The sequence below is a fragment of the Barbus barbus genome (assembly GCF_936440315.1).
Source record: "Barbus barbus genome assembly, chromosome: 32".
Classification (NCBI taxonomy): Eukaryota; Metazoa; Chordata; class Actinopteri; order Cypriniformes; family Cyprinidae; genus Barbus; species Barbus barbus.
The window spans coordinates 19,643,568-19,668,623 of NC_136760.1; the positions used below are offsets into that span (position 1 = coordinate 19,643,568).

At 35.9% G+C, this 25,056-nt stretch overlaps 1 protein-coding gene across 2 annotated transcripts in view; it reads left to right on the forward strand.

Moving 5' to 3' along the window:
- Positions 1–4,927: 4,927 nt before the first annotated feature.
- LOC306852577 (actin filament-associated protein 1-like 2) overlaps positions 4,928–25,056 on the forward strand; it is a 35,912-nt gene continuing 15,783 nt past the window's right edge. Inside the window, exons 1-3 of one of the 2 annotated variants that reach the window (XM_079389524.1) lie at positions 4,928–5,115; positions 20,084–20,212; positions 24,021–24,092. In XM_079389524.1, coding sequence (XP_079245650.1) covers positions 5,100–5,115; positions 20,084–20,212; positions 24,021–24,092 — 217 coding nt within the window. In that variant the 5' untranslated portion in view covers positions 4,928–5,099. The remainder of the gene's footprint in view (positions 5,116–20,083; positions 20,213–24,020; positions 24,093–25,056) is intronic. The other variant, XM_079389523.1, reaches the window with a different exon arrangement.

Below are 25,056 nucleotides of genomic sequence, written 5' to 3' on the forward strand. Positions count from 1 at the left end.
CAGCAAGAGAGCTCAGTAGGGCAGAACTTCAGAAGAACATGGATATGAAACTTTCAGACCAGGTATTCCATCTTCTATCCTTTTATCCGCCTGGCGGTCAGTTATTGTGCTCAGTGATGGATAGCATCTCATCGCCCCGTTGCTCCGACTGATGTACTTGGCACATCCTGAGCACCTCTTTGTGTACAAAGACTGTAATGGTGTTTTGTGAGTGTATGTCTATGTGTGTAACATGGGAAAGGTCCTTGAATCAAAAGGCCTCAGTGCTGGGATGAGGCTGAATCAGTGACCCCTGCTCTCTGACTCACAACTGTGGAATGTTCTTTGTGCTTCAACCAGTAGCAGCCAGGAGGATCTGCCAATGTCTGAACCCACACCATCCAGAGCTGATACACAGCATCCAAACAATGTTCCCACAATGCAACCCTTTCAAGCATCTGAGCAGCATTCCAGATTCTTCATAAATGTGATACCTGTTAGCCTTTGAACTTGAATCTTGAAGTCTGTTCAAAAGCGTTTTCCCATTGTTTCTTTTATGCTCCATGAGTTTGAACAATATGACTCCCCTCAGTTTTTTCCTCTACAAACAAACCTTTGGGAAGCAGACCACCCTCCGTTAGGCCCCCTTCCCACACACATCTCGCAGACAGTTTTTCATTCACACATCCACCTCTAAAGCCACAGGATCAGCTGAGTCTGAATACTGACTGGAAACCTGGTAGATTAACTAAGGCAGTTTGTATAGGGCTTCTCATACTGACTCAGTTAGAGGGAATTACTCTGTCACTCAGACATGAGTAACCACTGTCGCTCAAAAATATTCTTACATCTGGCTTTGATACTGAAAAATGTAATATCTTAATATATATATATATATATATAATTATATATATATTATATATATAATTTTCTCAATATTTTCAGTTTTCAAAGGATTGGTTGTTTAGATCTCTTTAAACATTAATTGTATGAAGATCTCCATCTTTTAAATGAAATGGCTGTTCGAAATGAAGTGAAACACTATTCTATTGTAATAGATTTTAAAATGTAAGTTATACAAAGCTGAATCTTCAGCATCCATTACTCCAGTCTTCAGTGTGACATGATCCAGAAATCATTCTAATATGCTGACTCAGAAACATTTATTATTATCAATGAAAACAATTAAGCTGCTTACATTTTTTGTGGAAACCATGATACATTTTCAGGATTCTTTGATGAACTAAAAGTTCAAATTTGTTTTTGTTTGTTTGTTTGTGTGTTTGTTTTTGTAGGCTTTACTGTCACTTTTGATCGTTTTAGTGCATCATTGCTGAATAAAAGTGTTAATTTAAAAAAATTGACTGAATCTACATTTTTATGGGAAATTGACACGCTCTATATATACTGTACATCACCATATTATGCTAAAAGAGAAATACCACTGACCTACTTGCATGCTAAGAAAACAAACACACGCATCTAATCCCCTAGAAAAGGACTTGACAGGGAAGTGTAGAGATGGAAAGTTTTTGCAACCCCTTGAGGTTTGGTGGAGGGGTCAGCTTCTCAGAGCATGTGACTCCCATTCACCCAGTTCTCACACTCGCTGACCTATTGACACAAAGATAATGATGTTCCTAAAGTAATTGTCCTTATCTACAGCAAACAGGTTTTGGTGGGCTGTAAATATTCCTGTCAGGTTTATGCAGCTGCTGTGGTGGACCCCTAACCTGTCCAGACTAACCTGTCCCCCTAACCTGTTTAGGTATGTTTTGTGTACTCAAAGGGAGGGACAAGAAGTAAATAAACCTGTTCACCCCTCACAGACATCATTCATCAGGAGTTTCTGCAAATACATCTGATGGCTCATAATCTGCATCACTGGGAGGGTCAATCTGCATGTCAGACTGCTCTTGTTCGCTCTCATGGGACATGCCAGGATTCACTACTGAATCAACCAGATGTTCATTAGCACCATCTTTATGTTTCCTACTCATGTGAGATGTGAATGTGGATAAAACATGAAAGCTCTTGTCACACTGTCTATAAGGGCAAGCAACTGTTTTCCCCTCTCTGATGTGTATTTTCAAATGAGAATAAAAGGACTTCAAATTCTTACACTTTTCCCTGCAGAAATCAACATGACATGTCAATTCAACTTCATGACACAACCTAGGCTTAACCACAGATTTGTCGTGTCTGTAAATGTGACACCTAAAAGCTGGAAACCTTAGAAAAGACCTACTGCAATCTGGCAGAACACACTTAAAAATTAAATTAGGTGTATTTTTATGAATTCTCATGTGCCTTACATAAGCCAATACTGTGGCAGAGTTATGACCACAGGCCTGACAGGAGAACATTTTTGCTGTCAATTTGAAGAAAAAAATTAAGCAGCCTACCACGATTGCCATACAATTGCTCAAGGCAGTCAATTTCATATAATCAACATTTTGAATAAGTGTTCACACTAAACATCCTTTGATATTCGGCTAAAATACGTCAGAAAGAAGACAAATACACCCTTCGCACCTACATTTCTAATCGCAAATCAAGTTATCAAAATATATGTTTTTGCTGTAGATGGTAAACACTAAAACTATTCTCCTTTTAAACATATGCCTCCTTTAAACTAACATTAAATAATCAACATTTCTTACACCATGTTTGTTTGGTGATTTTTGTGGAATTTGAAGCCACAACGAGCAACAGATTGTTAACTGACCAGTTTTCAACAACGACTAACAGTCTTAGTTTAGAGATGATCTAAAACAAACTTAATAAAACCTGGTGACTGTAAAATGCGTGTATATGTTTGAATTATTCACACATTTTAGCGGTGAAGAGACGTTTTACAACTGATAAAAACTTGGTGACTGTAAATGCGTGTAAATATGTTTAAAATATTCACATTTCAGCACTGAAGGACCATTTTAAAACCATACACTCACTAGCTCGACAGTTTGCTGAGCATCGATGTCATAACATTACTTCTGATAATATTACCTGAATAAAATACTGGTGAGGAACATAAGAAATGCTTTTAATTACCTTGTAGGTGCAGATGCAGGTCAATGCCATTGAAGGACATCGGATGGCGAATGGAGATGTGAAGCAGATGTCCTTAGAAACTTGTTTCCTCTTCGAAAAAAAAAGGGCTTCACAAATGACGTTTGTAAAAATTGTCATCACAAGTACCTCAATGAAAATTATTTTGGATGCTTGAAAATAGCTAATTAACCAAACTGATAGCAATGCACTTTGACCAAACTTGTACACTCAATTACAAAAATAAAAATAAATAAAAATACTGCATTGTACTGTATTTAACATAGCCCACAATGCATTGCAAACAGTAAAAAAACGTATTCCTTAAATACAGTAGAGTATTGTTAAAAAATTAGCTGTGAATTAACAGCAATTTCTTAAACAGCACAATATTGCCCAGAATGCATTGTTTTCTACAGTACATTACTGTTTTAATGTTACTGTCAGATTTTGGCCGTTTTTTAACAGCAATTTTTTACAGTGTAATGATGTTCCTAAAGTAATTGTCCTTATCTACAGCAAACAGGTTTTGGTGGGCTGTAAATATTCCTGTCAAGTTTATGCAGCTGCTGTGGTGGACCCCTAACCTGTCCAGACTAACCTGTCCCCCTAACCTGTTTAGGTATGTTTTGTGTACTCAAAGGGAGGGACAAGAAGTAAATAAACCTGTTCACCCCTCACAGACAGGTGTACTGAATTTAAAGGGATAGTTCACCCAAATGATTTAATAATTTCTCACCTTCAAGTTGCACCAAACCTGATTTTCTTTTTTATTCTGTTGAGCATAAAAGAAAACATTTTGAAGAACGTCAGTAACCAAACAGTTGCTGGTTCCTGTTAACTTATAGGGGAAAAATCAGCAATTGTGATATTAAAATTGCTTTTACTTTTCCAGTTACTAGTAATCCAGATTATACTATGTTCTTTATGTATTGCAAGCCCTAAACAATTGGGTTGTTTTATCTTAATTGTGTAGTTCATTTAATTCAATAAATAGCCTAATCTAATCTTGGATAGTTAGTGAAGCAGAATAATTACGCAATGCTTTAGGCTTGTACGTCAAAATTAGAAATAGGCCTATCTAATAGCCCCTTAATGTATTGCAAGGGCTTTCAAACTTTGGCCCGGGAACTAGTAAGCTGGAAAAGTTAAAAGTAAAACAGAGTAAAATGTATAAAAACTATGGCCCGCTTTCATAGACAGGGTTTAACCTAAACCAGGATTAAGCCGTAGTTCGTTTAGTACATTTAAGTAGTTTTTATAAACATACCTTAGAAAAAAGCATTACTGCTGTTCATCTTAAGAAAAAACAAAGGCACTGACATGTTTTAAGATCAGTCAGTGCAAGTTTCGTTCAGTTGAAACAGCTCAGATTTACATTTTAGTCTAGGAATAGGCTTAAGCCTTGTCTGTGAAACCAGGAGTATAAATAATAACAAATAAAATTTAGATAGATAAATAAATAATGTAATATTTTATAGATAATTAATTTCACAGATATTTATCATTTTAATATTTCACTGTACTGGGTCTATATATATTTTATGAAAATATATAGCTGCATTTTAAACTTTATAGGATGGGGATCGCCTGACAAGGATGATTGGGGCACATATATAAAGTACAACAATAATAATTTACTTATATATATATATGTGTGTGGAATGTATTTTATATTCCTGCATATACTTTGAAAGCACTGTATGCTCATTGAAATCTATTCAGATATACTGAGTATTTAAACTTACAAATAAATAGGCCATTACATTGGGTTTAAGTAAGAATATATCTTACTTAAACTACTACCAACTCTTTCAAAGCATATTCACGACAGTGCAAATGAAAGCAATGACGTGCGCCAGAGGAGGCGCGGCAGTAGCGCATCAGAGAGAGGCGCATCTGAAAGAGCTGTAGAAGAGGAGAGGGTAACATCTCATCTCATCACATCACATCAGAATCAGCCTGAGGAATCAGGACTGTCCAAGAAAACCTGACACAGACCAGTCTGGGCTGATCTGCTTCATATAAAGACAGCAGACGGTCGGGAAAGTCTTCTTCGCGTGTGAAGAATGGATAAGCACAAAGGTAAGTGGAATGATCATATGAAGTTTATCGCTCGGAGTCTGTTCGCATGCATGGTGTCATGTCTCGTATACACACATATCCAGCTGTAAACAACTTTAAACCTTTGCTATGTTTTTTAATATTTAATCCTCAATATTTGGGATAACGGATCGTGGGAAACTACGGGAACGCTCTCCAGAGGGATGCAACAGGAGGAAATTGAGTTTCCAGGGAAAGTTGACTTTTCAGTGCGCTCGTTCATTGATTTCTCCATCTCTGTGTGTTTCGCATTCTTCCTCATGATTAGTATATGATTTCTGGATGCAAAAATAAACAAGCATTTATTAGAGACGCTCGCAAGAGATCAATCCAGTAGCAACAATTGTTCTTCCAGAATTCTTTGGATTCCTGTGGTTTAAGCTTTTTGTATGCATAGGAATGCAGAGCCCTAATATTTTATGACTAGACTGAGATAAGAGTCTTCTTTATGGGAGGAACAGCAGCTTTTGTGCAAACTGATGTTTCTTTCTGGAAAAGTTTCTGAAGGAATATTAATCAGTTTAGAAATCCTAGATTGAACATGTCTAATGTCAATAATACTAATAATAACAACTACAACAATCCAGCACTAATGATCATCTATAATGTAGCAAGTAGCTATTAGATTGACTTGTTAAGTGTAGCAGCAATAGACCACACTTCTTGGACACTGTGGAAAGAGATGTTTGAACATTAAAAACCTCTGTAGCACAACAGACAAATGTTTTCACTTCACAATTCCACTTCCTGTGCTGTGCAGACTTGAGTTAGTGAAGTAGACTATTTGGTCCGGTTTTGGTTTAACTCAAAGCTCTATTATCCTTACCAGTTCTTGGTATTTGCATGACAGCCTCTGTACTATTTTTGACTGAATATGTCACTTCACTATTCCAGTCTGTCTAACCCTAACCCTAATATTAGTTTAAATCGATTCAGTGGATCCATGAATGAGAAATATCACTTGATACTTCAGTATTCAGCATACTGAAAAATTCTAATATGTCTAGCTGAAATTGCATCATAAGTGTGCTGTAATGCTTGTTTTACTGGGACAGATCACCCAAAATGAAAGTTATATCTTAATTTTCTTGTCATTCCAGTAGGGGTTTCTTGTCTCTGTGAAACACAAAAGGAGGTGATTGAAAAGGATGTTCTTAATATGTTTTTCCAAATAATGAGAGTGAATGGCGATCAGGGACTGTCAAGTTCCAAAAAATGACATTGACTGTGGAATGTCATCTGCCGCTGTAAACACTCAAGGTTGGCTGTCAATGTTTATATTGTTCATCAGCTGGAAAAAAATGTTCTGAAAGTGATTTCAGCGATATTGTTCCTCTGTGTTGTTGTGGCATGAACTTTCGTATTCTCGTAGAATTAAGGCCTGTTTACACCAAAAAATTATAATAATAAGGATAAATATCCACATCAACAGACTTTGTTGCCTGCCTCTTTAAATCCTCATACTCTTTAAAGTAAAGTGGACTCTGATTGGCTGTCAGCGTTTTTATAGTTCATTAGCTGGAAATCAGCTGGAGAGTGATTCCAACAATATTGTTCCTCTGTGTTGTTATTGTTATAGTTGTGTTGTGAACTTCCCTATAAACGATTATTAATGCGTCATAATTATAGTTATTGTGAAAGGCGTGAATGGGCCTTAACTCTATATTCTTCTTTGTAAAATAGTGAGGAACAGCAGGCCTACTGAAATTGATATTTTTATTTACAGCAAATTTCCCCTTCTGCTGTTGCTTTCAAATCTCAAGCACGTGCATATTCAGGTTTGGCCATTTTTGACAGCCCCAGATTAATTTGCATTGTATGGGAAAAACAGCATCCACATTCTGGTAAACAATAACATAGCAGCATGACGGTGAGTAAATGATGACAGAATGAACTACTCCTTTAATTACCAGACATGTGTGACTTGATTAAATGTGGTGAGACTCTTTTGCACACTGTGATGGTTTAATGGCAGCATTGTGTTGGTAAATGCTGTCAGGAACAGGCCTGCAGTTGTTGTGGTTAGACGACTATGAGGCCATGCCTCTTAAAGACTCTTTGTGAATTTTGTTTTTGTGAGATAAGACATATAGGGAGGGGAGGAAGATAGAGGGAGGAAAATAGGATAGGGGGAGTAGGGAGATGGCATTTTGAGGAGTATCGCATAATTTCTCCCATGATAAAACACTGAGTGGGTGACATATTTTCCAAAGTCATATGATGCTTTGTTTGTGTGTAGTATAACATAGAGACAAGCTCTGTAATGCTATTATTTACATGATGAGAATTCATGGGATTGACTCACAGAACTGTGTAGATGACATGAACGTGCATGTTTTGAGTTCAGGATATAGCTTTGGGTTGTGGTTTTGGATAATGCAGTGCTTTGAGCCTCAGAATTCACAGTTAGTATCGCGAAACTGTTGATTCTGGCATATTTGGTGTCCCTTTTACATGGAAATGCTTTTGTGTGGATATTTAAGCCTGTGAACCTGAACTAAGAGGCTTAGTTCAAACTCTTGTTCCCTGTTTATTGCTGTGATGCAATAGCAGGGTGTGTTAAAGATAAAAGACAAACAGGTGAGAGCGTGTAGAATTTCAATAATGAGATGAAAAAGTAATCCAAATCTGATAGGTACCCAAATGTACCCGATTAGACCCGTGCTCTTTTCTTATCCCTCCGGTTTCCTCCATTCCCGCCTTGATTTCTCTCTTCAAAGGAAGCCTGTGGAACCAGATCTCACCCTTGAGGTCCGGCATGATACCAGCATGTTTCCGGACTCACCCACGGGCTCCGCTGCCTGGGCCTGTGCTCCGAGTGTGTCAGCGTTCCAGAATGTTGCTGGAGACACAGGGACGTCTCGTGCATCTTAATAAAGACAGCCTGCTTGCTGGAAGCAGCTCCAAAGGCGTCCCAGAACGAGAGATCAGCACTTTTTTAAAACAGGTCTTTGAGTTCATGCCCTCATTACGCTTACTTCTGAAGAGAGTCAACAGGGAAGCAGCACGCTTATTAGTAAACGCAGAGAGCACAGTGGAGCTGAAATACTGAGAAAAGGAGATAGGACTCAGCACTTTTCCCGGGATTGGCCTGGAAGTCGGGTTCCGGAAGGACAAATCACATTTATTTTCTCCATGAAGAAATTTATTGTAATAAAAGTAAACCTGTCAGGACAGACCTACAGTGAGTTCTGAGATTTTTAAGCAATGATATATGCTTCTGTATGTCCTGAATCAGCCAGCTCTTCGAATCCTCCTCTTTAGAGTAGTTGCTGTTACCAGGGAAAGGAACAGGCAACATGCCAAAAGACTGTCCACACCCATGAAGCATTGAAAATGATGTAATTGGGTCAGTCTCCAAATTTCACGCAGCAATCATATATACCGAGAGAGAGAGAGAGAGAGAGAGAGAGAGAGAGAGAGAGAGAGAGAGAGAGAGAGAGAGTTTATTTGAAAAAAATGATAATTTTCAAAAATCATGTTTTTTTATTGTGTTATCATGTTTTTGTTGTGTTTTATTGTGTTAGTTAGTTGTATTTTTTAGTTATTTTTTTAAACCTAATCAAAATTGATTGAGATTAATTGGAATGCACAATGAAAAAACATGATTTTTGAAAATTGTAAAAAATTTAGTTATCTGTTTTTGCAAATTAACTCTTCAATACATATACATACACACACACACACACACACACAAAGTTTTTGTATCATTATAAATGTCTTTACTGTCACTTTTGATCAATTTAATACATCCTTGTTGAATAAAAGTACACTGTAAAAAAAAAAAAAGTTGAGCCAACATAAAAGTTTAAGGCAACCAGCTTCAGCAGATTTTTGAGTTTTCTCAACTTCTTGTTTTAAGTTTATACAACAAAACGTTGAGAAATTTCCTAAAAAAATTAATTGAGAAAACTCAAAAAATCTGCTGAAGCTGGTTGCCTTAAACTTTTAAGTTGGCTCAACTTTTTTTTTTTTTTTACAGTGTAACTTTTGAACCTTTTTTACGGTAGTGTGTAATGTTACAACTTTCTATTCATCAAAGAATCCTGAAAAACTAGTTTTCAGCATTGTTAATAATAATAAATGTTATTTCAGCACCAAATCAGAATATAAGAATGATTTCTAAACAATCATGAGACTGGAGTAATGGCTGCTTTTGTCATGACAGGAATAATTTGCAGGAGAGCTTTATTTCAAAAACATGAAAAAATCTTACAGATCTAAAACTTTTGAACTTTTGTGTGTATTTATTTATTTTTTGCATTGAATCAAAACGGATGTTGTGATTCGTCTTGCAGCTGGTTGGTTTGGTTCAAAGCTTAGAAGTCTTTATTGAGGAATTTGTTGAAATCCCAATGGAGAAATGAATGGGAAAAATACTTCCGGAAACCAAGACTGCTGAAAAGTGGGTGGTCACTGTAGCACTTTTTTAAAAAGACTGGCAGAGAACTCCAAGTTTCCCCTGAATGGTTACTGCTCTGACTAAACTGGGCTCTCAAGTTGGTCGTGTTTAGAGTGTAATCTGCGCAACAATGCTATCACAATATCTGTGTTTAAGGGTGGTTAATTCAGGCGTGGAGGTTGTGATTTCGAGATGGCTTGATAATTCCATGCTTATCTCTTAGCTGGAGTGTCATTTGTGATTTGTCCATGGTTAAGATTACAGCTGTTGTCAAGTCTGAGCCGGCTAAATAATGCAGTTGATCTGATTGCAATTGTGAGTCAGTGCTATTTCAGATCCTCTCTTGCTCAAGGTTTGAGACTTCTGATGAAGTCAAAACAAAGACACATTTTGTTGTTGTTATTGCTTTGGTAAGGCCCTGACATCTTGCTATGACTATTGCTGTACAAAATTTTGAAATTGAGGGTATGTACGTTCAGCCAACAAAAAATATAACGGTATAACCTGCATAATCATTCGTCAGAGGTCAATCATAGCAAGACAGAGTAGACGCCAACTGCTGCTGGCTGAGCTGTGTGTTTGAAGTCTTATCTGTGTATGATTTCAACGGTATGTCCATTTTCCAAGTTAGTGTCACTTTGTTTCTGTATCGCCATTCAAATATTCTTCTCTCGTGACAGTGTAATGGCAAGAATATGGTTTGAATTTGGTCCCCTAGATTTGAGCCATGTTAATGTCTTTTCAGTGGCCAGCAGAAGATAAAGATTAAACAGTGTGGACTGAGCCCCTTCAATCAGGCTTGTCATCACTCATTTATCCTCCACTGAAACAATGAGGTCAGAGGTAGTGTTACTGAGTGAAACAGAGGTGAGCCAATCAGTGGCTTGGCTGGGAGAGTTACGCTAACGTGCGCAGCCAGTGGAAAATTGGCGTGTCACCTGTTTTGGAATATTTTACAAGGCCATCAAGGCCATCATCTATACCTGCTACAAATGAACACTGCTTATTAAAATGAAATTATAACATTAATGCAATGTTTACGTAACCTATGCTTGATTAAGGTTAATGTTTGTTTTTCTGTCCGGCTTCCGTTTGCATTGTTGGGCACATTGTTCCTTAGCCCTTGACAGGATGATAAACATACTTACATAATGAAATGAGTTTGGGAACGTGCCCATTAAAAATGAGTTTTGCAGCTTCTAGTCTATGTTTCTGAGGTCATCTTCACTAACATTTAAAAGCAATAAGCAATTAGACTCTTATGCTCACTAAAACTGCCTCTATCTAATTTAAGAATACAGTAAAAACAGTAATTTTGTGAAATATCATTACAATTTAAAATGAATGTTTTTTATTTCAATATATATTGAAATGTAATTTATTCATGGGATGGCTATTAGTCCAGATTTCATTGTCACGTGATCCTTCAGAAATCATTCTTCTGGAATTCTGATTTGGTGATAAATTTCTTATTATTATGGATGTTTATTATCAATGTTGAAAACAGTTGTGCTGCTTAATATTTTTGTAGAACCTTTGATAAATCTTTTCAGGATTCTTTTGATTAACAGAAAGAAAGAACAGCAAAAACATTCTTTGTTTGAAGTAAATTTATTTTGTAACATTATTAATGGCTTTACATTGAAGAATTCAGTGCATTATTGTTAAATAAAAGTATTATTTTCTTTAAAATAAATAAGTAATTAATTAATTAAAATATTATAGACCTCAAACTATATACTGTATGTGAGTGTACTTCTGAAAGTTGACATAATAAGCTATTAGCAATTAAAGCCTAAATATTCTCATCCAGGAAACTGGACCAGAGGCGTATACAAAAAATTTACCAATAGCAAGTAGCAAATCATGCTTTTGCTGTGCTATGATGTTAACTCAAGACGTTTGGCTATTAAAAAAAAATAGCACCATAATGTCTTGTTTTAATTGGAAACATTTGAACACTGGAAGGGAAACTGATGTTTGCTGAATAATTTCAGGGGATATTTAAAGTGACTCATTCCAGATGAAATTGCATTAAATACGATAGGTTATCACTGGATTTGTTACTAAACCATTTTCCTGACAACTTTAAAACTTGGTCAACATTCATGCATGTAAATGAAGTTAATCTTTGACATTTTACAAAACATTTGGCTTACAGACCTTTTTCACAATATCAGTGTTCCTGTGTAAATATTAAAGAAATGTAAGCACACAAACTTAGATGAAAAAGTTGCGTAAGCACTCCATAGAATAACAAATTCGCAATATATATATTTATATGTCACTTATTTTAGTAAGAGGGTGGTGTGTGAATAATAGTGTTCCTGTGGCTCGCTGTAGATAGGGACTCGTTCACACAGATGAACTCAGTCCAAATTCTAATTAAATAACGCTGCATGCGAAACTGTCACTGGCGCTCCAAAGCTGTTATTAATTGTTATCATCTGTGCTGCAAATGTCAATCAAAGAGAAGATACTGTATCTCTATAAGTCTGAAGGGACGCCGCTAATGAATGCATGCCTGTGTTGAAGAGGAACAACGTAAACAAATAGTCAAGGGATATATTTCTAAGTCCAACTACAAACACAGCCAAAACCCATAAGCAGCACAGCAGAAATATGTGTGAGAAAGACTAGGGGAGTTTTTGTGAGTTTAAATCGGTGTCTTTTGTGTCTGTAGACAGTTAGAAAAGAGAAATGGGAGCGACTTGGTGTAGTTTCTTTTTCTTTTTAATTAAAATGCAACAACAGATTATAAAAGTCAACATGAAATACAATTTTTTCATTACTTCTCACCTAATGCACTTTTCTGCTCTTATCGAACATGTTTTATTCATGCACGTTTTTACCAAGACTTTTGTCTTTCTGATCTTTTGTCAGAGTGTACTAACTTCCTTCCTCTGAAACAATTTCCCATTTTGGCACATTGACAAGACATAATATTACTCATATATTATTATAGTATTTATAAAAAAATTAATTGTCTTTCTTTATCTATTTTTATTTTCTCAGATTTAATTTTAATTTCAGTTTAATGTTTAGTTTTTTTTATGTGCTTTTGTCATTTTTAACAGTTTTTTTGGGGGAGGGGGGGTCAGTTTTAGACATTTTTGCTATTTAATTTAATTTAATTCAGCAAAGTGATTTTTTAAATTTAATTTAGCTTTTTTATTTAATTTAATTTTACCTTATTTCTGATTTATTTCAATAAATAAAGTGAATAGTTTTAGGTTGATAGTTTTTAGTTTTAGGGTTTTTTTTAATGTGGTGTACTCAGGGTGTAGGCATTAGATGACAGCAAATGTCTCTATAGTGTTGATTCCATGAGATAAGATTCAATGCCCAAGGCAGTATAGTCATGTTTAAAGGTGTTGCAGTGTTTTTCAGAAGAAAGGATGATGTTGTGCATAGCTGCACCCACACTGCTGTTTTTACCGTAAAGGTTATATGGTTCATGTTCAGTGTGCATCAGAAGCATTCAGTCAGAAACCAGACCGATAAATCATCTGGTTCACCTTATCATATGTTCTCATCCATGTCCTCATCAAAAGGACTAGTAGCCTGAGTCAATTTAGTGCGGCTAAATTATGCTTTAGTATTTTTAATACAATCTCAGAAACTTTGAAACATGATGATCCATGTTAGCAGTTTTTCCATCCATGAGGTCCTGTTGTTCTTTTGTGTATTTTGGCAGATGGTTTAAAGACGCTGCTCTTCTTTGTGCATTATAATACAATAGGGATGTATTTGGCCGTGGGTCCCTGCAGACCTCATCCATAACTCGTTCTTGCTCCGAACTTGTGATTATAAATGGTCCAGACAAAAGAAAACATTTTGGCTCCGTTTGATAAGGAGTAATTGTAGGAAATGGAATTTGTATTCCAGTTTTTCTGAGCAATCTGATTTTCTGTTGCCAGTGCTCCTGATTGCTCAATCTAAATAAACTGAAAGGCATAAAGTGGAGCCAGTGGGCCAGACCATAATGCAGCATTCCTGGGCTGAGACATATACAGTATTAGGCCATGTAGTAACATTTTAACTTCTTGTTGGCTAATAGATGAATGTTAAAGTGCATGGGTGTGATTACCATTGCGCTGGAACGTGATTTTATGTAGTGATATTATGTTTACTGGCAAAAAAATCATCAATTAACAGAGTTCACTGTGTTGTCTGTGCTGGTAATGCTGAGTGTACATTTTTTGTAGCATCTAGGAAACAGATGTAATAGATTTAAAATACAAACCGAATTCTGGAAATGTTGGGATGTTTTTTTAAATTTAAAACTAAAAGAACTTCAAATCACATGAGCCAATATTTTATTCACAATAGAACATAGATGACATAACAAATGTTTAAACTGAGAATTTTTACAATTGTATGTACAAAATGAGCTCATTTCAAATTTGATGCCTGCTACAGGTCTCAAAATAGTTGGGACGGGGGCATGTTTACCATGGTGTAGCATCTCCTCTTCTTTTCAAAACAGTTTTTCAAGACGTCTGGGCATTGAGGTTATGAGTTTCTGGAGTTTTGGTGCTGGAATTCGGTCCCATTCTTGCCTGATATAGGTTTCCAGCTGCTGAAGAGTTTGTGGTCGTCTTTTACATATTTTTCGTTTAATGATGCGCCAAATGTTCTCTATTGGTGAAAGATCTGGACTGCAGGCAGGCCAATTCAGCACCCAGACTCTTCTACTACGAAGCCATGCTGTTGTAATAGCTGCAGTATGTGGTTTTGCATTGTCCTGCTGAAATACACAAGGCCTTCCCTGAAATAGACATTGTCTGGAGGGGAGCATATGTTGCTCTAAAATCTTTATATACCTTTTCAGCATTCAAAACATGCAAGCTGCCCATAACGTATGCACATATGTACCCCCATACTATCAGAGATACTGGGTTTTGAACTGAATGCTGATAACATGAAGGTCTCTTCCTCCTCTTTAGCCCGGAGGACACAGTGTCAAATTTGGACACATCTGACCATAGAACACTTTTCCACTTTGAAACAGTCCATTTTAAATGAGCCTTGGCCCACAGGACACAATGGCACTTCTGGACCATGTTCACATATGGCTTCCTTTTTGCATGTTAGAGCTTTAGTTGGCATCTGCAGATGGCACGTTGATTGTGTTTACCGACAGTGGTTTCTGGAAGTATTCCTGGGCCCATTTAGTAATGTCAATGACAGAATCATGCCGATGAGTGATGCATTGTCGTCTGAGGGCCTGAAGACCACGGCCATCCAACAAAGGTCTTCGGCCTTGTCCCTTACAAACAGAGATTTCTCCAGTTTCTCTGAATCTTTTGATGATGTTATGCACTGTAGATGATGAGATTTGCAAAGCCTTTGAGGAACGTTGTTTTTAAAGTATTCCACAATCTTTTTACGCAGTCTTTCACAGATTGGACAGCCTCTGCCCATTTTTACTTCTCAGAGACTCTACCTCTCTAAGACATCCCTTTTATAGCTAATTATGTTACAGACCTGATGTCAATTAACTTAATTAGTTGCTAGATGTTCTCCCAACTGAATCTTTTCAAAATTTCTTGCTTTTTCAGCCCTTTGTTCAGCCCAACTTTTTTGAGACCTGTATCAGGCATCAAATTTGAATTTCATGTCTTTTGAAAGTCTTTTAGTTTTCATTTTATTCAAATTAAAAAAAAAGTCCCGGTTGTAGATTTTGGTTATTACTTTAGGTTGGGTTGGAGTAATCAAAAAACACTGATCAGAAACTGGCAGCCCAGTTAGGAGAATTAGAAATGTTAGATATAACTGGTAAGTGAAGATTTTGGCAGAGTGGATTGTCACAATGTAATTCAGACTTTGCAAAGAAGCTGTTTTTGAACAATGACAGTACAGTGAGTTTTGTGAGCACAGTGCAGTGTAGTTTCTTGTTTCACGTGCAAAAAGGAGCATTTACAGAGTGTTATGGTTATAGTAGCAGAAAAACAGCCTTTTTAACTCGAAGGGTCAGGGAGGATGGAAAATGGTCATGAAAAAATTAATTATGACTTAACATTTATAAATAGACCTCAGGGGAAACATAAATTATAAAAAATCAATTATATGATCCCTTTAGAATAGCAAACTTCGTCGTAAATGAACATATACTTTAAAAATATTTTATTTTCATTTTAGAGACAGTGATTTTTTCCTTAGTAAGAGCTGTAGCAGCAGTTATTAACATACATTTACTTAAAATCTCAGGTCACTGTATAGTACAGATCCATCTTTGGCTTGTGTATTGTGTATGCAGCACGCATATTGACCAATGTGACATTTAGCGTGTTCTTTCAAGAGGTATACAACATATTGGCGGTTCTGTACTGTTTTTTTGTGGTCTCAGGATGGTTAGTGTCATCTGTTCCCTTTAAACAAGAATAGAGAATGCTATGCAACAGCAAACACTAAAAACATGCCACCACTGTGGTGATCGCCCTCCCACATGGCTGACAGCCCGTCATTTTGGAGATTGAGGGTTTGATGTGCTATGACACGTCGCCTTGAGCTGAGCTAAGTATATGGGCCGCAGCTGGAGCCGGGCTGTATTTTAAGTGTCAGACAGGAATTGTCTTTAAAAATCAAACCACTTAGGACACTAACGCAAGCCAGAGCAGCATCAAAATGCTCCTCGTCCACTCGATTTAAACTTGTGTTTATTATCCCAGCTCTGATACAGCAAACGCTCTGTGGCTTTAATTCTGGGAAGCGGTGCTTAACCTTACAATTTACCATAAGCATGTGTCTAAAATCAGTTCGAAACGCATTCAGAAAGAGGAAGACAAACAAGCACAGCATCAATGTGCGCAATATCAGGTTTTATTGAGGTCTTCCTCATTCCACCAAACACTTGCTCTCCGTATCAGCTGCAAAAATAGCCTTTCTTTGTCTAGCTGTAATCTGAAAGTCCAGAAATAGTGTAACACCTTTATTTGCAATCATTGTTTGTCCTGGAAGAAATAATTTTTTTACATAAAAAAATCCCCTCTCTTCTGTAGTGTTAGCCAGAAAGGTACCGTCAGCACTGAGGTCCTTCTTTGTCCTCATACTTCCTTCAATCAGAGAGAAATTGTTGATATTTTTTGTATTTTGTGAAGCTCTGCTCTTTTAGTCTGTGACTGTCTTGTGGTGGGCAGTCTAACCCTTCACTGTCAAATCCAGGTTTCATTACTCTGAGGAAGTGTAAGTGGTTCCAGTGCTTGCATGGATGTGACATGCTCATTCTCACCGTCTGCAGTGTTTAATGGGCTCGGGGCCAAAATGTAACCCACGGAAACTCTGCCTTCGTTGGACTAGAGTCAGCTGACTCCACATTCCCATGGTCCCTCCAGAGAAGGGCATCGAAGTCAATCTCTGAAAACACACGGCAGAGAAAATGTTTGGACAGAGGCTCAGCTGAGCATCATGGGAAGAGAATACATGATAGTATTAAAGGGATAGTTCAGCTGAAAATTTAAATTCTGTCATCATTTACTCATCCTCATGTCCTTCCAAACTCCAAACCTGTATGACATTGTTTCTTCTGTGGAGCAGAAAAGATGTTTTTAAAAAGGTGTCAGTGTTTTTGGTTTTTCAATACAATGAATATCAGTGGTGTCCAGTGTTGTGTTAAAACCCCAATTGTCTTTCATTGTATGGACGAAAACAGTTGGAACATTCTCCAAAATTCTTCATTCTTTAAAATCTTTTTTTTTTTTTTTTTGAAGTTACTTAATTCTTTTTTATTTTTATCTACAGATTTAGTTGTATGTGAGATTTGAATTTGAAAAACAGGTTACACTTTATTTCGATAGTCCACCAGACATTCTACTAACTATAAGTAACTTTGTAACTACATGTCAACTACATGTCAACTAATTCTCAGTAGGGTAGGTTTAGGGTTAGTAGAATAAGTTGACATATACTTGCAAAGTTTCTAATACTCAGTATGTTGTATGTTGTGGACCCATCAAAATAAAGTGTTAGAAGTTATTAAGCAGACAGTCTACTAATACTCTAATGACTGCTAGTTGACATGTAGTTACTTACTGTTAGTAGAATGTCTAAAGTGGACTATCGAAATAAAATGTTACCGGAAAAAACATGCTGTACGCCATTATTTGTGGGTGAGAAACGAAACTTGTGAATTCTTATGAACACGGTGTTGGTGCTAAAGCCACAAGCTGTTTTGGAAATATTTGCAAAACTTTTTACATCAAATGTGTATGTGTTACAACCACATTTTATGCACAAATCCCTACAAATAGTAATGCCATCAACTTTGGATCAAATTTGATATGTCATTGTAATCACAAAGATTAACTATAAATATCAGCATATATAGAATATATTAAGCACATATTGAGCACTGAACACACGAACACGTTATGTCCAGTGAGCTTGTTTGTTTGTTTGGCATCTTTGTAAGTGAGTTTATCTTTCATACAGAAGGAGTTCTTCTCAGGACTTATTTATGCATGCAGAGATGAATAGATGTTATCTGCCTCTGAGGAGGCGTCCAGGAATGCTTGATTAAATCCTGCCTTTCTAAGCTATGACTTCCTATTATGTTAAACGCTTAACATGTCTTGAAGCATGCCTTACTCTCACAGTAATTGCAGAGATGTTGCTATTTCCATTGACTTAGTAATAAAAGGCCGTTATTAAAATATAATTAATAATAATAGATAATAGATAATAGACACTTTCATCATTATAGCAGCACCAGCGTGATTTCACTATGAATGCAAAGCAGGAAAGCTACAATGGATTTCCTTCTACAGCTGTGTATATGGACAAAAATTGCTGACAATGTCTTTTTTCCGAATATTTTCTTCTTTCTACTTTTATTTAGTAGCTGTTTTTCAGGTCTTATCATGTGACAAATTAAATTGTTAAAAGTATCAATATTCCTATTATATTCCTATTTATGGTCTCTTAATTAAGCTAATAAAAATGTGTATATTATGAAATATTTTGAAAATTGTTGTTGTTCTCTGCTATGAAACCGTCACTGCTTGAAATTTCAAGTCAACTATCCTTAAATGAATGTCATTGAGCTCATTGTGCATGTTAGAGATAACTGATTGTCTGCGTTAGTCATCACAATGAGCAATGCAGTGTTACTTTAATTATTTGATGACATTCATTCTTCTCTTTCTTGTCCATTCTTCTCTTTATTGTCCAAATAGCAGATCATCTGAGTAGAGACGCTGCTTCTGGAGAAAGACAGATGTTACCTAGTGTTGCATCACTTCTACTGAATTGGGCTTGTCCTTTCTTAAAGCCAGGGCAAAAAACACCACGGTTCCACAGTAAAAGGAACGTAAACATGCAGGCTACCAGATAAACATCAACAGGGCTTGAGTAGTTTTATAGGTCATTGCACTAGATTAGAAACTAGAGAAGTTTATATTTAACCAGTAAGGTATGAGACGCTGCATCATAAACATAGTCACAACGGAAGGGTTTTGAAGTCCCTGACACCCCTTTATTATATACTCCCAGTACAGCATAGCATTGAGTGAAATATAATATTTTATATATAGTGAGATGGCAGTGAGATTTTTCACATCATAGCTGTTTGTATTTCCTGTATTTGCTCTGTTGCCCAGTTAGCATGCAGGGCCAGAACTTTCCCTTTTAGAAGATGCTGAGTACTATTTATTAAACATTATATAATCCATGCTCATAAATGGGACACTACAAGTCTCATCTCTCATCCTCAACACATTTTAGCATTACATAAATGTTATATTTGATCCGGCTGAAATTTTAAGTATGATGACCGAATATTTAAATGAACAGGAGAGTGATTGTTAGTAAATTAACCAACAGCAGCACTCACTCATTTGTAATTTATACCACAAAATGAAGACAAATGGCTTATTTTTTATATGACTAAATGGAATGCAATGTGGCAAAGAGGAGTTTGTTTTGCACGCACCAGTGCTTTATACCCTAATGTGGAGTTTTGATGTGATGTAAACGACATGATAATTTATACTTTCGGTATATATTCCTTTTTTGAGCTCTTTTCCAGTAAGGTCTGTTCCGTTATAAGGCAATGTTATTCACAAACAAAGTATGGCCTTCATAGTTGGAAGCCCAGTTTGCTGCTGACCCCTGGAGGGTGTGTGGGTAGACTAACAAAGCCTCCCCATTCAACCCATGACGTGTTCTTGACCTCAACCTGTTGCAAACTATATTCACACAGACACAAAAGACCAAATAGTACGGATGTCATCAACAATTAGCATCACATTCAGAAATTAGCTACTTGGTTTAGTGTGTGTATTATATATAGTTCAGATAGCTCGCTCTTGAGATCAGAGAAGCACAGCCTGTGGCTTTTACAGGAATAAGAGGTTCATCTTTGTGCTATTAACCATTACTAGTAATTTCAATTTATTAAGCTATATATATTTACTGTGACTAATTTGTAATCAGCATGAGAGGTATTTACTCAAAATCAAAATCAGTGCAGGAGGTCTTTCTTTATTACTCTACCTAACCATAGTATGTTGTGTGTGTGTGTGTGTGTGTGTGTGTGTGTGTGTGCAGTGCTGGAGCAGCTGTTGGAGCAGCTGCAGAGGTTCCTGAAGATCCTGGATGGAGAGAAGCTGAGTGGAAATGCCACCGTGCAGAAGGGCCTTCTGACGGAGCTGCTGCAGTCATACAAATCTTCCAATGGTACATAAATAACATCATAATGTCTACACTAACCATCTGATTCTATTCTAGTGCTTCTCAAACTGTGATCTACAAACCATTGGTGGTCTAAGGAAAGATTCTTAATGGTCTGTGAGTTGATTGGACAAAATGATTAACAATGAATGAATTGAGTAATTATTTAGTATAAAACCTTTCAATAGTTTGGGGTTAGCGCATTTTTTAAAATATTTTTGAAAGAAGTCTTTTGCATGCATGTATTTGATCAAAAATACAGTAAAAACAGTAATATTGTGAAATAATCTTGCATTTTAAATAACAATTTTCTATTTTAATTAGTGCTGTCAAATGATTAATCGCGATTAATCCAAAATAAAAGTTTTTGTTTACATAATATATGTATGTGTGCTGTGTGTATTTAATATGTATATATAAATACACAAACATGCATGTATGTATATATATATATTTTTTTTTTAAGAAAAATATGTTATATTTATATATTAAATATATTCATTTATAATATAAAGTATATGAACATAAATATAGACATGTAAATACATGTAAATATTTTCAAAATATATACTGTGTGTGTGTATTTTTGTATACATAATAAATATACACAGACCACACACATATATTATGCAAACAAAAACTTTTATTTTGTATGTGATTAATCGTTTGACAGCACTAATTTTAATATATTTTAAAATTTAATTTATTCCTGTGATACCAAGCTGATTTTTCAACAGCCATTACGCCAGTCACATGATCCTTTAGAAATTTTTCTAATACTGGTTTGGTGCTCACAAAACATTTCTAATTATTATCAATGTTGTGCTGCTTAGTATTTTAGTGGAAACTGTGATATTGTTTTTCAGGATTCTTTGATGAAAGAATGTTAATAGAAGCATTTATTTGAAACTCAATTCTTTTGTAACATTATAAATGCTTTTACTGTCCTTTTATGGTTAATTTGCATCCTTGCATAATGCATCCTTACTAAATAAAGTATGGATTTCTTTTAAAAAAAACTATTTGACCCCAAACTTTTTATCAGTAATTTACATAAAGATTATTTCAGCTTAGTTAGCTGATTTGATTTGGGGTATCCACAACTTTTTTTATTGTTAAGTCAGGTTTGCCACCTGAAAATTTTAAGAATTTATGGTTAATGCACAATTTTATGACATACCTCCTTGTGTGCTGATCATGTAGGAGCACTCTACTGGTGCAAATAGAAAGTAGCAAAAGGTCCAACAAATGTACAGTTTTATTTACAGTATATGTATTTTAGCATGACACTTGCATAGCGCAGTTGTCCTCAAAAGAGCAACAGTTGTGTGTGCATTTATAGCTTCTGTGTTGTTTAGAGAATCTGCTCTGTTCTGTCTTATTAAGGAGCCCATAATTTTGGTCCGTGCATGTGCTTCTTCCTTCACACAAGCATGGCTGTAGGTTTTTCATGTTCTGGTCTTGGGCTTGTGCACTTCCTCCCCTGGCTACAAACTGTATCATTTTCCAAGGCTGTTTTTATCCTCTAGGGACACTCACATCCTTTTAGTAGCAGCTTATAAATAACTTTCATTTCCATTCTCCAAATCCCAATCTGTTTTCACTGTACCGTCGAAACATTTTTTTGCTTCATCACAGGATTTTATTTTCCCCCAAAAATGCATTAAAGCTGTATTACCTGTGGACTGCCATGTTCCTGTATGCTTGTTTCATGTATGCTTAATTTAGTGTATCTGAATTATTTTGAAGATCCAAAAAACACCTTAAAATGTTATCTGTTGCCAAGCAAACGCTATAAAGCCATCTCCTACAGGCTGGGACTAAATCAGCACTTTTATTTTGATAGAATATGACCTCTCTATGTCTCCCACTGGCCTGTCTTTGATGTGTATAGAAGGAGGGGCCCTGAAGATGCCTTTGGACCCTTACACAAGAGAAGTGTAGCACAAACCTCTCACTGTTCTTCTCTGTAACAGAAATCTATTACGTGTTCTGTAAAATGAGTGAGGGATGAAAGGGTCCAGAATCTGAAAAAGCATTAAATATGAGATGAGGGGGAGGAAAAGTCAAAGAAGTCCTAGAAGTTCCAGGCAAGGTTATTTGAGTGGAGTATCTTTGCTCCAGTAAGTTCACAGTGGCCTCAAAAGTATTTGGACAATTAGGTCACACTTAGTTCACCAAAAAATGAAAATTACCCCATGATTTACTCACCCTCAAGCCATTCTGGGTGTATATGACTTTCTTCTTTCAGACGAATACAATTGGAGTTATATTAAAAAATGTCCCGGCTCTTCCCAGCTTTAAAATAGCAGTGAATGGGGATTGAGATTCAATAGTCCAATAAAAGTCCAAAAAAGTGCATCCATTCATCATAAAAAAGTGCTCCACGTGGCTCCGGGGTGTTAATAAAGGCCTTCTGAAGCAAGAGTGAATGCCTCTCTTTCGTGAATGCACTTATGACAGTTAGCAAAAGCTAGAGATTACAGTTTATAAAGTTTTAAATATGGATACCCGGGAGCTGTGTGGAGCACTTTTTATGATGGATGAATGCACTTCTAGTGGACTATTGAATCTCAATCCCCACTCACTGCATTTATAAAGCTTTGAAGAGCTGGGACATTTTTAATATAATTCCAATTGTATTTGTCTGAAAGAAGAAGTCATATATACTCAGAATGGCTTGAGAATGAGTAAATCATGGGGTAATTTTCATTTTTTGGTGAACTATCTCTTTAAGTGTGGACTAATTGTCCAAATGCTTTTGGAGCAACTGTAAACTTACTGGAGTAAAGATATCATGGAATAATTTTAATTTTGAGGGAAACTATCCCTTTAAATTGTGTGAATTTAATGAATAAATATGCAATAAATAAGTTCCTCAAATTCACACAGGTATCACTGGTTATCAGCCATTGTTTGAAATTTTTTAATATAAAGGTATCGGTTGATATTGTATATATATTTGTTGATATTGGATGTTTAATTGTGCATGCTCATTTCCTAGATTTTTTAAATATATTACCTTTGCCATCATCTAATGCTCACTTAAAGTTGGCATTAACTTAAATAATTATTGGCTTAAACCTTAAGCCAGTGACACTTAAGTCACATTTTAAGTGTAAATTACAATAGACTCCTAACAATTCTTAAATATTTTAACTTTTTTGGCAAATCTGTGGCGAATTCATATGAATTTGTACAGTCTCATTCATACATATTAATATGGATGGGGTACATGTTCATGCTTATTATAGTGCTGTCAAGCGATTAATCGCGATTAATCGAATCCAAAATAAAAGTTTTTATTTAGTTTTTTATATTATCCTGTGTGTACTGTACATTTATTATGTATATATAAATACACACACATACAGTATATATTTTAAAAATATTTACATGTATATATTTATATTCATATAATTTATATTATATATAAATATATTTAATTTATAAACGTAACATATTTTTCTTCAATATATACATGCATGGGTGTGTATTTATGTATACATAATAAATATACACAGTACACACCCATATACTATATAAACACAAACTTGGATGCGATTAATCGCGATTAATCGTTTGACAGCACTGTATATATATATTTTTATTATTATTATTATTATTTTATATATATATATATATATATATATATATATAATCATATCATACAAATTTGTATGAAATTTCAACTTTGTAAAATACTTGTGCTTTTTCATGAGACCGGGTTGGTCAATTAGGTGCCCAGACAATTTTTGGTCTCCTGTGGCACAAAACGCCAGCACAAAAACCTTTAATGATGGTTATTTTGCAGGAGGAGATGAAGAATACATCTACATGAACAAGGTCATCGTCACATGTCAAAACCAAGACAAAACATGCAGAGGTGAGCCTATAACCTTTATTGTAATTAACTTATAGTAATTTTTGCAGGTGTGAGGATGAAAATGGCCCCTGACCTGCAAACACGTCTATCACGTATAATAGTAGTTTATCTTGTTGTTTGACAGCACCACTGTGAATGTGTGTCATATTTAGGGGGTGATTCGGTTAGGGCTGAAGTGTTAAGTCCCCTTCCCCCCACTCTTCACCATTTCCTGTCTGTTTCTCAGTAACTCCTGTCCTCCTCTCGCTCTTTCTCTGCCAGACCCCCATCTGAGGCCAAGCTGCTTTGTTTAGATTTCACTGAAGAATGAGAGTAACAATAAAACCAGACTTAACATTCACATCGCAGTCGTCTGCGCCAAAAAGATACATGCATGACTAAACTGTGGTGGCGTTCTTTGATCAAATTCACAAACGGCACCATTTTAATAACAACTTTAAAAAAGCTTATCAAGAGAATAACCCTTTGAAGTTTAGTATCATGCCTTTTATTTGATCCTTTATTTCAAACGCAACGATTTCATAATTTCCTGCCCATATGTGAAAATTTCCCCAACCTTTTTGCATCTGATAAATCAATGATAAAAATGAAGTGCGATGAGTGACTTATGTGACACAAGCTGCAATAGCTCACGTAAACCAACAGAGAAATGTACAGTGGTGGCTCAAAATGATTAGAACACTAGTATTTTCACCAGCTAAAAAAGTCAGTTATTTCTGTCTTTTGCTGTAGTGTGTCAGTAGGAAATATCTGTTTACATGTCCAAGCATTCATTTTTCATTTCAAGCAGTGAGATTTTTGTTTGCACAAGGAGTCTGACAACAGCCAGTGCTCCACACAGAGATCTGATCTGATCATCATCCAGTCCTGGAACGACACGAAGAAACAGAACAAACTGAGACAGACTAAATCCAGAAGAACTGTCTCCAAGACACTTCAAGAAACCTACCCGCAAAGCTATAGT